The sequence below is a fragment of the Crinia signifera genome, chromosome 4, assembly GCF_055691185.1.
Source record: "Crinia signifera chromosome 4, ASM5569118v1, whole genome shotgun sequence".
In the NCBI taxonomy this organism is placed as follows: Eukaryota; Metazoa; Chordata; class Amphibia; order Anura; family Myobatrachidae; genus Crinia; species Crinia signifera.
Window position 1 is genome coordinate 286,268,491 of NC_139220.1, and position 14,987 is coordinate 286,283,477.

The following is a 14,987-nucleotide window of genomic DNA, read 5'->3' on the forward strand; positions in this document are numbered from 1 at the left end:
ATACCAAAACGCACACGACGCGACCGGCGCGATGTACCCGATTTCTCCATAGGCTTCAATGTTAAATATTTTAACATTGAAGCCATGGAGAAATCGGGGGCATCGCGTCGGGCGCGCATAGGCTTCAATGTTAAAATATTTTAACATTGAAGCCTATGGGGAAATCGTGGGCATCGCGTCGGTCGAGGGCTGCAATGGTTATTTAAGTAGCACTGATCTGAATCAATATTAGGCTGTGTATAATAGCGCGGGCATTGGTTAAGAGCGTCTGAGAAATAAAAATAAAAAAAAATATAAGGACTATATATATCTCCCAAAAAGCCTATGCAACACAATAAGGCTAAAAACTAAGTGTCACAAAACAGTTACAGTTGAGAACTGTCAGTGAGCCCAGGAAGAAAGATCTAAGACCAAGAGTACATGAATAGAACTGAGAATGATACAAAGTACAGAGAAGTGTTAAATGAGATACATATTAACAGGGAATCATGCCTATCTCTCTCTAGATAACAAAACAGAGCGAATCACCCAATTAAGAGGAAACTAATCAAAAATAAAGTATATCCTCATTAAGGGAACATAAATTTGAAAAACAACAAGGTGTACATGACACGTTAATATAAACGTACAATTAAAGGCACTAACAAATCAGGACTTAACGATCATTTGGTTTTTTAAAGCACCATTTCTTACTTCAACGCAATTCTTTACTTTCTTTTTTTATGGAGAGGAGACATCATATATATCTCCCCTCCTTTTAACAAGAGCATACATAAAGGTTCATTTTTAATAACACCACCTTCTCTCAAACTAATTGAACGGTCCGTACATAACAATCCCAAGAGTGCACCCTAAATATCTCAAGCTTTTTCTCTTTTTTTTTTTGCTACACGTGTGTGTAATAGCAGTAGCGCTCAGGACTGCATTGTTCTCAGTAGAGCCGAATTATTTAAGCTCAAGATTGATATGTATAAAAAGGATAAAGCGATGCCGGCGCAATTCTTAGAGGGGGACTTTAGAATAACTGAACCCAGGAGCCAGGTATACTTTTAGCTGTTCTATATTGGCTAAGAAAAACAGGGACGGGTCAAGAGGGGACTGTGTTTTCATGCTTGAATTTGAATGGCAGTGGTTTCTTATTCCCCGCCGATACATGCTTGGCTCTCGTTGGTCTCTTTTGAATAAATGTCCTCCCATTACAAGGCGTGTGTATGTGTGTCTCCCATCAGGTCCGCTCTTCCTCTAAATAAAGGGCTGCTGAAAGAGGTGCAGCTCATTCTTGTTGCGGGTTGCTCAGATTTTGCAAGATGTCTGGTAGAGGCAAAGGTGGTAAGGGACTCGGGAAGGGAGGTGCTAAACGGCACAGGAAGGTTCTTCGGGATAACATCCAGGGCATCACCAAGCCTGCTATCCGTCGTCTAGCCCGTAGAGGAGGCGTGAAGCGCATTTCTGGCCTCATCTATGAGGAGACCCGCGGTGTGCTGAAGGTATTTCTGGAGAATGTGATCCGTGACGCCGTCACCTACACCGAGCACGCCAAGAGAAAGACCGTGACCGCTATGGATGTGGTCTATGCGCTCAAGCGCCAGGGCCGCACTCTGTACGGATTCGGAGGCTAAACACTGAGGCGCATCTAGCACAACCGCTCACCCACACAAAGGCCCTTTTCAGGGCCGCCCATATCTTCTACGAGAGCGCTGTTACAATGTTTCTGTGTTTACTGTAATGTGACTATTTGGCCGGTAACCGTATTATCTATTCGTCCCCTTATATAACTAGACACAATGCTAGCGGATATTGACTTGGTCCATCCTCTTCTAAACCATTTACTAATCTGTACCCTTTTACCGCAGAGTTATGGAACAAGGACTCCTGCTGTGAGCTTACGTAGCTCTATACTGGTGAATCACACATCTGTCCCCCACCAGCTCTGTCACAGATTTAGCTGGCGTTTACAAGAGACGTGTGGCAGAGCCGGCTGGGATGTTTAGTGCCCCCCAGGAATAGGGCAAAATTTTATTACATCGCCGGGATTTTTGAATCCCAGCGGTTCCACATTCGTTGAAAGGGGCATACTCCCCTCTATGCATCAGCGTGCAGCCAAAGCAAATGATCTCCACACAAATTAGATACTTAATAAAAAAAAAAAAAAAAAAAAAAAGCCTGCACTCCTTCCTAAGGGAAGTATTTCGGTAGCAAATGAAACTTTTTAAGCCACCTCGCAGGCTGCACATGGGTAGGAATAGCGTGCTGATCCCAATCCCCGGGTCCGTGTACACAGAAAACAATACGTGTGGGCGGCTGCAGGTAGGAACCAGCACATTTCCGATCTGTTTTGCTACTGCACAGTTGACACAAAACTGCGCATTAATCCCGCTCCCTAGATATATCCCAAGACTTGTGCAGTGACCGACTAGTGTGAGTGGCAAGTTAGACAGTTCTGCCATAGCTGCTGATTACTTCCGAAAGGGAACATACACATCAACACACTACACCGCGCGCTTACAGCTCTGCTGAGAGAGAATGTGGGTGGCTCTGAAAAGAGCCTTTGGGGGAGATAGCAAGGCAGTGGGGCGGCAGCGGCGTCTCGTCCATCACTTCTTTGCCGCAGCTTTCTTGGGCTTCGCCGCCTTCTTGGCCGGGCTTTTTGCCACTTTGGGCTTCGCTGCCTTCTTGGCCGGACTCTTGACCGCTTTGGGCTTCGCCGCCTTCTTGGCCGGACTCTTAGCCGCCTTCTTCGGCTTGACGGCTTTAGGCTTCTTTGGGCTTTTGGCAACAGCCGCTTTTGTGGGTTTCTTCACCTTCTTTGGGCTCTTGGCTGCGCTCGGAGCTTTCTTGGGCTTCTTCGGGGATTTGGCCACTTTCTTTGCCGCAGGTTTCTTGGGCTTCAGCGATTTCTGGGCGACCTTCTTGCTCTCCGCCTGCTTCTTATTGAGCTTGAAGGAGCCGGAAGCGCCGGTGCCTTTCACCTGGGTGAGAGTTCCTTTGGTCACTAGACCTTTCACACCCAGCTTGATGCGGGTGTTGTTCCTCTCTACATCGTAACCTCCGGCAGCCAGAGCTTTCTTCAGTGCGGCAAGAGAAACCCCGCTACGCTCTTTGGAGGCCGTCACGGTTTTCACGATCAGCTCGGAGACGCTGAGTCCTGAAGACTTGGCGGTTTTCTTGGCTCCTCCCGCAGCTTTCTTTGGCTGCCTTTTCTTCTTGGCTGCGCCCTCTGATGGCGGGGCAGCGGCGACGGGTGCAGTTTCTGCCATCTTACCGTAATACACTAACAAAGTACTGACTATTACGCTAAACACATTACCAATGTTTCTTATATACCACGCCGGCTGTGATGTGATTGGCTGCGGAGCGGGGTGCGTTCTGTGCTCCCATTGGCGGAATGAGCAGCGGTGTAAATGCTTCCCTATCTGAGAGTTAGGAAGGATCTGCCCTCACCTTGTGTTTCCCTAGCGCAGAAAAAGACTATTTTACAGGGCAGCAGAGGACCAGTGACCCGGATCTCTGCGCCACAGCCGTACTCCCAAATCTCCCCTTGCCCTGTATGACCATTGCAGGCTTAGGTGCGGCGAAGGGAGGCAGGAATAGCCACTGGTAGCTCACCCGCACCGGATTAGATCTGCCAGCCATGTAACACATCTCTTCTTTTCTGCCAGGCTACAAGGTCCCATCGGGGCACCTTTCTCTCCTACTGGCACCAGAGATAATGTCGGTAATCTAGGGCATATTCTGGGCAGAAAAGGGTTTATGATAAAACACATGAAAGTGATTTGCGGGCTCCTGCATAACCGGGAGAATAGCACAGGCAGGTTGCCTTACCAAGGGATTGGCATTCTTGTCAAGGAGGACTATTTGGCAGAGACACCTACAACATACCTCCCAACATGACCCTTTCCAGGAGGGACACCGTGCTCTGTTGCTGGACTTCCCTCTTAATGTATGATTGCCATCACCTGCTTTAAACAGGTGAATTAATAAGCAAGGTGTTTCAAACACATGGGAATGCAATCATTAAGAGGGAAGTTCAGTAGAGCATTGTGTCCCTCCTGGAGAGGGTCATGTTGGGAGCTATGCTACATGGTAATCATCCCCGGCATACTCCTTATTGTGGAGAATGCTGGTGCCAATATTGTTCGTCCTTTCTATGATCCATGCGGCCAGGCATTTCTGAATACTGTATGTAAGCACATAGATGTACCAGCAAGAGGGCTATGGTGACCCTGTCCCATTTGAGACTGCTGTGCATCAAACCTCTAGCAAAAGGAGTAAAAAGTGTAAGGTGGAGACCACCATGGTGGAAGGACCATTAGAAAGATGTGAGGAACCGTAGGAGAGAATGGTAAAGTAGCAGGAAGGCAATGGGAATACTAGTGTTATGAATAAAAAGTCAGAGCATAGAAATAGGGGGAATAATAGGGGAAGTCAGGGGCAAGAAAGGGACAGACAGGTATGGGTCCGGAACAGAAGAAGTGCTAGGAATAAATGTAGACAGGATCAGGGTCAGAGTAACAAGGGGACGGTTAGGAGGGTTAAAATGATGGTAGTCACAACCCTTTCAAACCCTCCCCTTCACCCTCCTACTATCCTACCCCTCTCTCCTCTACTACCCCCTCTTGACCTCATCTCCCACAACATCTCTCCTCCTCTTCCACCCTCCCTGTCTCTCCCTGGCACCCTCTCTCAATCTGTAGCTTTCCCATGGCCACTTTGTCTATCCCCCTTTCTCTCCCTGAAATTCTCAGTCTCTCCTCATCCCCACTTTCCTGGGGCTATTCGAATCAGCACGCTGCTGCTAAGCCCCACTTGTGGATTTCAGGCCCGACAACACTATCTTGGCACTTCTGTTTTGTGCCCTAACATGGCACAATCAACAATGTGGCAGGGCACTTTACTGCAAGTACTGGTGTTTTAAGACTAAACATCCGCATTCCATGACATAACAACGGCATTGACTTGAATAGCCCTGGGAGCTCCCTCCTGTTGCTTTTCTAAGCATGCTTAATGAAATCGACCCATGTGTCTGTCATTCCCCCCCTCTCTCTCTCTCTCTCTCTCTCTCTCTCTCTTCTGCCCCCTTAGGGACATTGTAGTGACAATGGTGAGTATAGGAGCCATTTCAAGTTATGCCCCTGTCTATGTGTAACTCAACTGCTCCCAGGTCCTTTCTTTTTGTTCTCCTCAGAGGGAGTGCTGCTGCTGCTGCTGCTGCTGCTTCCTGGCTGCTGCTTCCTGGCTGATCACCACCCCCCCTCCAGTGGCCGGCACCCTAGGCAAATGCCTAATCCTGCCTAGTGGTGGCGCAGGCCCTGCTGCCCACAGCCCACACAATTTTAGAAACCTTCATTAATGGTTTTCCTCCATCGATGGCACATCAAAACCAATGTGCCAGGACAGGGAGCATGGCTCCTACCCCCCGACATCTGCGAAGCCCCATCCCATGTTTTGATTTGCCCACAGGCCAATCGGCAAAAAAAAAAAATGACCATGAATAGGTAAAAAAAAAATTAATGGTCCTCCCTTGCATAGTTTACTTTAACACAGGGGTAGCCAACTCCAGTCCTCGAGAGCTACCAACAGTTCACATTTTCCATGTCGCCTTGCAGGTACACAGTTGCACTCATTACTGACTAAAAGATCCAAAGCTGGAGCTAAATACTTAATTTGTGATTCTGTGAAGAGACATGGAAAACGTTAACTGTTGGTAGCTCTTGAGAACTGTATTTGGCTACCCCTGCTTTAACACTATCAATGGCCAGTTGCACTATTGCCATCTATGGCAACGTCACTGATGGCCATCCCTACGCTGTGGTGGCTACCTGCTCGCTGGTCTCCGAAAACGCTCGCAGCCTAGCGAGCAGGTCTTAATCAGTCCCTATATTTGGTCATCCCAGTCTGGCTGGCCCTCCTCGTTTGAATGCAAGCTCTCTCAAGCAGAGGCCTCTTCCCTTATGTGCCATTCCTTCTCTTACAGGGTACAGGGTCACACCTCCCAACATGACCTACCTCTACAGGAGGGACGCAATGCTCTGTTTCTGGACTTCCCTCTTAATGCATACTTGCCTACCTGACCCTCTCCATGAGGGAGAAAATGCTCTGTTCCTCGATTTCCCTGGTAATGTATGATTGCCATCACCTGTGGTGAAACGCCTTTCCTATCAATTACCTAGCTCACCAAAGGTGATGGCAATCAAACATTACCAGGAAAGTCCAGGAGCAGAGCATTTTCTCCCTCATGGAGAAGGTCCGGTAGGCAAGTATGCATTAAGAGGGAAGTCCAGAAACAGAGCATTGCATCCCTCCTGTAGAGGTAGGTCATGTTGGGAGGTGTGACACTGTACTTGCCCTCTAGTGCAGGGGAAGCCAACTCCAGTCCTCGAGAGCTACCAACAGTTAATGTTTTCCAAGTCTCCTCACAGAATCACAAGTGAAGTAATTAGCTCCACCTGTGTATCTTTTAAAATGTCTTAGTCAGTAATGAGTGCACCTTTATACCTACGAGGTGCATACCTCCCAACATGACCCTCTCCAGGAGGGACACATCGCTCTGTTCCTGGACTTCCCTTTTAATGTATGATTGCCATTACCTGCTTTCAACAGGTTAATTGATAAGAAAGGTGTGTCACCACAGGCAATCATAAATTGAGAAGGAAGTCCAGTAACAGAAGAATGTGTCCCTCCTGGAGAGGGTCATGTTGGGAGGTATGGAGGTGAGCTGGAAAACTTGAACTGTTGGTAGTAGGGATGGCCATCGTTGCTATTGCCATTGATGGCTATTCTGCAACTGGCCACCGATAGTTCATAACTGTGCAATGGATGACCATCAATATTTTTACATATCGATGGGCATCCATTGTGCTTGATTGATTGGCCTGTGGACCAATCAAAACACGAGGAGCGGGCATTGGGGGGGACCATCTGTTTCTCCCCCATCGATGGCAAAAGTATTCGACATCGGCCATGAACCATCAATGATTTCTAATCATCGATGGTCAATGGCCAACCCTAGTTGGTAGCTCTTGAGGACTGGAGTTGGCTACCCCTGCTTTAGTGTATTCAACTGGTAGTCACTGTTCCCTGTGTTGCTTATTTATGTACTTTTTAAGTGGGCGCTGTAGATCCCCTGTTGCACAATATATTAAAGTAATAATACTAATAATAATAATAATAATAATAATAATAATAATAATAATAATAATGTACCCTATGTAGCTCAGGTATAGCCATTATTTTCTCTTCATGTGGTTTCCCAGATTCATGAGGCCTTAGGTTGTAGCCAGATGCAAGTTGATACTTTTGCACAGAATGTATCCAGCAGTGTTTCAGTGGAATTGTTACAATTGAATGATAAACGGATACAATAAATAGTGTTTCCAACACACTCGGGAATTCTGACTATACTGAGGATTTAGCTACAATACAGTGAATAGCTTTAGCATTAACAATAATGTTTTAATAATCGATTGATCGTTTTCTTGTTTTGATCTAAGCGTTTGTGCTACGACCATCATCTTCCTGGAATAAGGGAGTATAGCTTGAAGAGTTTATATTCTTGACGCACAATCTATTTATTCAGGACAAAACGTAAAAATGTATTTTCTTTAACCCAGGCGCTGGAGGGCCGTTGACGACTTTTTTCTATAAATAATAGGAGGGAACAGACGCTCTTGGCGGGCTTTTTGAATATTACAACGGATTCCCCTGAGCCAATCAGGATGAAGGGCGTGTTGGACTCGTCAAATCACATTGAAGCACTGTGCATAAATAGAGTTGTTACTGGCTGTCGGAATCCGTATATTTCAGACGACGTCTTTCTTTTTACTTGGCAGCACTGCAAAGCGAGAACCAACCGGCAGCACTATGGCCAGGACAAAGCAGACCGCCCGTAAATCTACTGGGGGGAAAGCTCCCCGCAAACAGTTGGCAACCAAAGCCGCCAGGAAAAGCGCCCCTGCCACCGGCGGCGTGAAGAAGCCTCACCGCTACCGTCCGGGGACTGTTGCCCTCCGAGAGATCCGTCGCTACCAGAAATCCACCGAGCTGCTGATCCGCAAGTTGCCCTTCCAGCGCCTGGTGCGGGAAATCGCCCAGGACTTCAAGACCGACCTGCGCTTCCAGAGCTCTGCCGTCATGGCTCTGCAAGAGGCCAGCGAGGCTTACCTGGTGGGGCTCTTCGAGGACACCAATCTGTGCGCCATCCACGCCAAGAGGGTGACCATAATGCCCAAAGACATCCAGCTGGCCCGTAGAATCCGAGGGGAGAGGGCTTAAATACTCGGCACTTCTTTCCACGCAATGACACAAAAGGCTCTTTTCAGAGCCACTACATGTTTCTAAACTAGCTGTGACTAAAACGACAGATGAATGTCGGAGTAACAGGATGCTGCTGAATGCTCACTACATAGTTCCAGGTCTCGATCAGCAACGGAACCTAGTTAGTGTTTCTCATACATTGCTCTGTCATCTATAAAGCATGCGAACTGCAGTGAATCTATACAAATACACTTACTTTCATGGTGCCTTGTGATCAGTACTTGCGCACACACACACAGCCGAGCTTCGGTAAAACGTAGCGGCTTAGTAGTCAGAATTAGCTGCGCTATGCACCTCTCGATCATTGCCCTAGTTCTGAGCGAAGCCGTCATGTAGGTGTCGGCATTCCATTTATAAAACCAAAGTAGCCTCCCTTGCATCATACAGATGCAGACTTCGCCGATGCTTTTATGTGCGGGATTGTATGGAAAGTGGGGTGTAGAATGCCTGGTAGGCGCCTGTTCCCTAGTAATTAGAACATGGCTAAACTGCCATATAACGTTACATGCTATATATAGATTGTAAGCTTGCAGCAGGGCCCTCCTGCCTCCCATGTAGGTCTGTTTTACCCAGTTTGTGCTTTCAGTGTTAACATTTATAAAGCGCAACGGAATCTGCAGCTCTACATGTAAATAAATACAAGCAATGGTAGTAGCCGCAGCTCTCTTGGGAAGACGTGGGTGGCTCTGAAAAGAGCCTTTGTTGAGTTGTAGGGACATCGGTTCTCTGATGGAAGTGGGCAGCCTGACAATTACTTGCTCTTGGCCGGCTTGTGGCTCTCGGTCTTCTTGGGCAGCAGCACGGCCTGGATGTTGGGAAGAACACCTCCCTGGGCGATGGTCACCCCACCCAGCAACTTGTTGAGCTCTTCATCGTTGCGCACAGCCAGCTGCAAGTGACGGGGGATGATGCGGGTCTTCTTGTTATCACGGGCAGCGTTCCCGGCGAGCTCCAGAATCTCAGCCGTCAGATATTCCAGCACAGCGGCCAGATAGACCGGGGCACCAGCTCCCACACGTTCTGCATAGTTTCCTTTCCTCAACAGGCGGTGAACTCGACCGACTGGGAACTGAAGACCAGCCCGGGATGAGCGAGTCTTAGCCTTGGCCCGGGTCTTGCCGCCTTGTTTCCCTCTTCCAGACATGCTAGTAGCGCAACCGTAGATTTAACTCTAGATATCGAATAAAACTCCTCAGAGATGATGATCATCCCGTTCCACCGCCCTCCTCTTATATATACACTCAGAAGGAATCCCGCTGCTTGCTCTGTGATTGGTCTGCCTACACCGCAACCAATGCGGCTCAAGTTCATGCACAGACCAATCAGCAAATGAAGGGTGGGGTTGCGACGCTGCTTATCGTCACACAACCCTGATACCCAATAGTGTTGCCGGCAGTGGTGAAGCGCCATTTGCATAAGCTCCCTATAAATGGAGCAGATGTGGGCGCTGTTCGAAACAGATTGTCTGCTTTGTGTGTGTAGTAGAAACGTTGATCCTCCAGAATGCCTGCGGTAAAAGGGTACAGATTAGTAAATGGTTTAGAAGATGATGGACCAAGTCAATATCCGCTAGCATTGTGTCTAGTTATATAAGGGGACGAATAGATAATACGGTTACCGGCCAAATAGTCACATTACAGTAAACACAGAAACATTGTAACAGCGCTCTCGTAGAAGATATGGGCGGCCCTGAAAAGGGCCTTTGTGTGGGTGAGCGGTTGTGCTAGATGCGCCTCAGTGTTTAGCCTCCGAATCCGTACAGAGTGCGGCCCTGGCGCTTGAGCGCATAGACCACATCCATAGCGGTCACGGTCTTTCTCTTGGCGTGCTCGGTGTAGGTGACGGCGTCACGGATCACATTCTCCAGAAATACCTTCAGCACACCGCGGGTCTCCTCATAGATGAGGCCAGAAATGCACTTCACGCCTCCTCTACGGGCTAGACGACGGATAGCAGGCTTGGTGATGCCCTGGATGTTATCCCGAAGAACCTTCCTGTGCCGTTTAGCACCTCCCTTCCCGAGTCCCTTACCACCTTTGCCTCTACCAGACATCTTGCAAAATCTGAGCAACCCGCAACAAGAATGAGCTGCACCTCTTTCAGCAGCCCTTTATTTAGAGGAAGAGCGGACCTGATGGGAGACACACATACACACGCCTTGTAATGGGAGGACATTTATTCAAAAGAGACCAACGAGAGCCAAGCATGTATCGGCGGGGAATAAGAAACCACTGCCATTCAAATTCAAGCATGAAAACACAGTCCCCTCTTGACCCGTCCCTGTTTTTCTTAGCCAATATAGAACAGCTAAAAGTATACCTGGCTCCTGGGTTCAGTTATTCTAAAGTCCCCCTCTAAGAATTGCGCCGGCATCGCTTTATCCTTTTTATACATATCAATCGTGAGCTTAAATAATTCGGCTCTACTGAGAACAATGCAGTCCTGAGCGCTACTGCTATTACACACACGTGTAGCAAAAAAAAAAGAGAAAAAGCTTGAGATATTTAGGCTGCACTCTTGGGATTGTTATGTACAATTAGTTTGAGAGAAGGTGGTGTTATTAAAAATGAACCTTTATGTATGCTCTTGTTAAAAGGAGGGGAGATATATATATGATGTCTCCTCTCCATAAAAAAAGAAAGTAAAGAATTGCGTTGAAGTAAGAAATGGTGCTTTAAAAAACCAAATGATCGTTAAGTCCTGATTTGTTAGTGCCTTTAATTGTACGTTTATATTAACGTGTCATGTACACCTTGTTGTTTTTCAAATTTATGTTCCCTTAATGAGGATATACTTTATTTTTGATTAGTTTCCTCTTAATTGGGTGATTCGCTCTGTTTTGTTATCTAGAGAGAGATAGGCATGATTCCCTGTTAATATGTATCTCATTTAACACTTCTCTGTACTTTGTATCATTCTCAGTTCTATTCATGTACTCTTGGTCTTAGATCTTTCTTCCTGGGCTCACTGACAGTTCTCAACTGTAACTGTTTTGTGACACTTAGTTTTTAGCCTTATTGTGTTGCATAGGCTTTTTGGGAGATATATATAGTCCTTATATTTTTTTTTATTTTTATTTCTCAGACGCTCTTAACCAATGCCCGCGCTATTATACACAGCCTAATATTGATTCAGATCAGTGCTACTTAAATAACCATTGCAGCCCTCGACCGACGCGATGCCCACGATTTCCCCATAGGCTTCAATGTTAAAATATTTTAACATTGAAGCCTATGCGCGCCCGACGCGATGCCCCCGATTTCTCCATGGCTTCAATGTTAAAATATTTAACATTGAAGCCTATGGAGAAATCGGGTACATCGCGTCGTGTGCGTTTTGGTATGCACCCGACGCGACCGACACGATTTTTTTCCGACACGACCACCACGATTTTAGAAATCGTGGTGGCCGTGCTAGGAAACAAGTACCGATTTATTTGACGTGTGTGTGTAGTAGCAGCTCACAAATTAAAGGTTCGCTTCCCCAGGCAGTAATTATCACCCCGCTGTACATTTTCTAACCTCTACGATATTGGGATGACGGTCTTGTTTTAGACCGTTTGTTTTTAGGTGTTGCTACAGAGTATTAAAGGCAAATCAGTCTGGGACACGGATCAAACAAGAAGAAGCTATCAGTTCCAGCCCGATTAAAGAGGAGTTGGGTGGCTCTTAAAAGAGCCTTTGGGTCTGTGTGGGGGGCGGAGAAGGGGAGATTACTTGGCGCTGGTGTACTTGGTGACGGCCTTTGTGCCCTCGGACACGGCGTGCTTGGCCAGCTCTCCGGGAAGCAGTAGGCGTACTGCGGTCTGGATCTCCCTGGAGGTGATGGTGGAGCGCTTGTTGTAGTGAGCCAGGCGGGAAGCTTCCCCAGCAATGCGCTCAAAGATATCGTTGACGAAGGAATTCATGATGCCCATCGCCTTAGAGGAGATGCCGGTGTCGGGGTGCACCTGCTTCAGCACCTTGTACACGTAAATGGCGTAACTCTCCTTCCTTGTCTTCCTGCGCTTCTTGCCATCTTTTTTCTGAGTTTTAGTCACGGCCTTCTTGGAGCCTTTCTTGGGGGCCGGCGCAGACTTGGCGGGATCAGGCATTCTGGAGGATCAACGTTTCTACTACACACACAAAGCAGACAATCTGTTTCGAACAGCGCCCACATCTGCTCCATTTATAGGGAGCTTATGCAAATGGCGCTTCACCACTGCCGGCAACACTATTGGGTATCAGGGTTGTGTGACGATAAGCAGCGTCGCAACCCCACCCTTCATTTGCTGATTGGTCTGTGCATGAACTTGAGCCGCATTGGTTGCGGTGTACGCAGACCAATCACAGAGCAAGCAGCGGGATTCCTTCTGAGTGTATATATAAGAGGAGGGCGGTGGAACGGGATGATCATCATCTCTGAGGAGTTTTATTCGATATCTAGAGTTAAATCTACGGTTGCGCTACTAGCATGTCTGGAAGAGGGAAACAAGGCGGCAAGACCCGGGCCAAGGCTAAGACTCGCTCATCCCGGGCTGGTCTTCAGTTCCCAGTCGGTCGAGTTCACCGCCTGTTGAGGAAAGGAAACTATGCAGAACGTGTGGGAGCTGGTGCCCCGGTCTATCTGGCCGCTGTGCTGGAATATCTGACGGCTGAGATTCTGGAGCTCGCCGGGAACGCTGCCCGTGATAACAAGAAGACCCGCATCATCCCCCGTCACTTGCAGCTGGCTGTGCGCAACGATGAAGAGCTCAACAAGTTGCTGGGTGGGGTGACCATCGCCCAGGGAGGTGTTCTTCCCAACATCCAGGCCGTGCTGCTGCCCAAGAAGACCGAGAGCCACAAGCCGGCCAAGAGCAAGTAATTGTCAGGCTGCCCACTTCCATCAGAGAACCGATGTCCCTACAACTCAACAAAGGCTCTTTTCAGAGCCACCCACGTCTTCCCAAGAGAGCTGCGGCTACTACCATTGCTTGTATTTATTTACATGTAGAGCTGCAGATTCCGTTGCGCTTTATAAATGTTAACACTGAAAGCACAAACTGGGTAAAACAGACCTACATGGGAGGCAGGAGGGCCCTGCTGCAAGCTTACAATCTATATATAGCATGTAACGTTATATGGCAGTTTAGCCATGTTCTAATTACTAGGGAACAGGCGCCTACCAGGCATTCTACACCCCACTTTCCATACAATCCCGCACATAAAAGCATCGGCGAAGTCTGCATCTGTATGATGCAAGGGAGGCTACTTTGGTTTTATAAATGGAATGCCGACACCTACATGACGGCTTCGCTCAGAACTAGGGCAATGATCGAGAGGTGCATAGCGCAGCTAATTCTGACTACTAAGCCGCTACGTTTTACCGAAGCTCGGCTGTGTGTGTGCAAGTACTGATCACAAGGCACCATGAAAGTAAGTGTATTTGTATAGATTCACTGCAGTTCGCATGCTTTATAGATGACAGAGCAATGTATGAGAAACACTAACTAGGTTCCGTTGCTGATCGAGACCTGGAACTATGTAGTGAGCATTCAGCAGCATCCTGTTACTCCGACATTCATCTGTCGTTTTAGTCACAGCTAGTTTAGAAACATGTAGTGGCTCTGAAAAGAGCCTTTTGTGTCATTGCGTGGAAAGAAGTGCCGAGTATTTAAGCCCTCTCCCCTCGGATTCTACGGGCCAGCTGGATGTCTTTGGGCATTATGGTCACCCTCTTGGCGTGGATGGCGCACAGATTGGTGTCCTCGAAGAGCCCCACCAGGTAAGCCTCGCTGGCCTCTTGCAGAGCCATGACGGCAGAGCTCTGGAAGCGCAGGTCGGTCTTGAAGTCCTGGGCGATTTCCCGCACCAGGCGCTGGAAGGGCAACTTGCGGATCAGCAGCTCGGTGGATTTCTGGTAGCGACGGATCTCTCGGAGGGCAACAGTCCCCGGACGGTAGCGGTGAGGCTTCTTCACGCCGCCGGTGGCAGGGGCGCTTTTCCTGGCGGCTTTGGTTGCCAACTGTTTGCGGGGAGCTTTCCCCCCAGTAGATTTACGGGCGGTCTGCTTTGTCCTGGCCATAGTGCTGCCGGTTGGTTCTCGCTTTGCAGTGCTGCCAAGTAAAAAGAAAGACGTCGTCTGAAATATACGGATTCCGACAGCCAGTAACAACTCTATTTATGCACAGTGCTTCAATGTGATTTGACGAGTCCAACACGCCCTTCATCCTGATTGGCTCAGGGGAATCCGTTGTAATATTCAAAAAGCCCGCCAAGAGCGTCTGTTCCCTCCTATTATTTATAGAAAAAGTCGTCAACGGCCCTCCAGCGCCTGGGTTAAAGAAAATACATTTTTACGTTTTGTCCTGAATAAATAGATTGTGCGTCAAGAATATAAACTCTTCAAGCTATACTCCCATATTCCAGAAAGATGATGGTCGTAGCACAAACGCTTAGATCAAAACAAGAAAACGATCAATCGATTATTAAAACATTATTGTTAATGCTAAAGCTATTCACTGTATTGTAGCTAAATCATCAGTATAGTCAGAATTCCCGAGTGTGTTGGAAACACTATTTATTGTATCCGTTTACCATTCAATTGTAACAATTCCACTGAAACACTGCTGGATACATTCTGTGCAAAAGTATCAACTTGCATCTGGCTACAACCTAAGGCCTCATGAATCTGGGAAACCACATGAAGAGAAA

The 14,987-nt window shown here is 47.7% G+C and overlaps 7 protein-coding genes and 1 pseudogene across 7 annotated transcripts; 3 read left to right on the plus strand and 5 right to left on the minus strand.

The window, feature by feature from the left end:
• Positions 1-1,307: 1,307 nt before the first annotated feature.
• On the plus strand, positions 1,308-1,619 carry LOC146073111 (histone H4). Its single transcript, XM_083180291.1, has one exon. The coding sequence runs from the start codon at positions 1,308-1,310 to the stop codon at positions 1,617-1,619; it is 312 nt and encodes a 103-aa protein (XP_083036417.1).
• Positions 1,620-2,232: 613 nt separating this feature from the next.
• On the minus strand, positions 2,233-3,257 carry LOC146072673 (histone H1C pseudogene; annotated as a pseudogene).
• A 4,513-nt stretch (positions 3,258-7,770) lies between these two features.
• Positions 7,771-8,442, plus strand: LOC146072674 (histone H3). The gene has a single exon (XM_083179871.1). It carries the CDS (start codon positions 7,861-7,863, stop codon positions 8,269-8,271), a length of 411 nt encoding a protein of 136 aa, XP_083035997.1. The 5' UTR covers positions 7,771-7,860; the 3' UTR covers positions 8,272-8,442.
• A 622-nt stretch (positions 8,443-9,064) lies between these two features.
• Positions 9,065-9,457, minus strand: LOC146073113 (histone H2A type 1). The gene has a single exon (XM_083180292.1). It carries the CDS (start codon positions 9,455-9,457, stop codon positions 9,065-9,067), a length of 393 nt encoding a protein of 130 aa, XP_083036418.1.
• Positions 9,458-10,054: 597 nt separating this feature from the next.
• On the minus strand, positions 10,055-10,366 carry LOC146073114 (histone H4-like). The gene has a single exon (XM_083180293.1). It carries the CDS (start codon positions 10,364-10,366, stop codon positions 10,055-10,057), a length of 312 nt encoding a protein of 103 aa, XP_083036419.1.
• Positions 10,367-11,995: 1,629 nt separating this feature from the next.
• LOC146072675 (histone H2B 1.1) lies at positions 11,996-12,419 on the minus strand. The gene has a single exon (XM_083179872.1). The coding sequence runs from the start codon at positions 12,404-12,406 to the stop codon at positions 12,026-12,028; it is 381 nt and encodes a 126-aa protein (XP_083035998.1). The 5' UTR covers positions 12,407-12,419; the 3' UTR covers positions 11,996-12,025.
• A 346-nt stretch (positions 12,420-12,765) lies between these two features.
• LOC146073115 (histone H2A type 1) lies at positions 12,766-13,158 on the plus strand. The gene has a single exon (XM_083180294.1). The coding sequence runs from the start codon at positions 12,766-12,768 to the stop codon at positions 13,156-13,158; it is 393 nt and encodes a 130-aa protein (XP_083036420.1).
• Positions 13,159-13,769: 611 nt separating this feature from the next.
• LOC146072677 (histone H3) lies at positions 13,770-14,448 on the minus strand. Its single transcript, XM_083179873.1, has one exon. It carries the CDS (start codon positions 14,356-14,358, stop codon positions 13,948-13,950), a length of 411 nt encoding a protein of 136 aa, XP_083035999.1. The 5' UTR covers positions 14,359-14,448; the 3' UTR covers positions 13,770-13,947.
• Between the last annotated feature and the right edge of the window lie 539 nt (positions 14,449-14,987).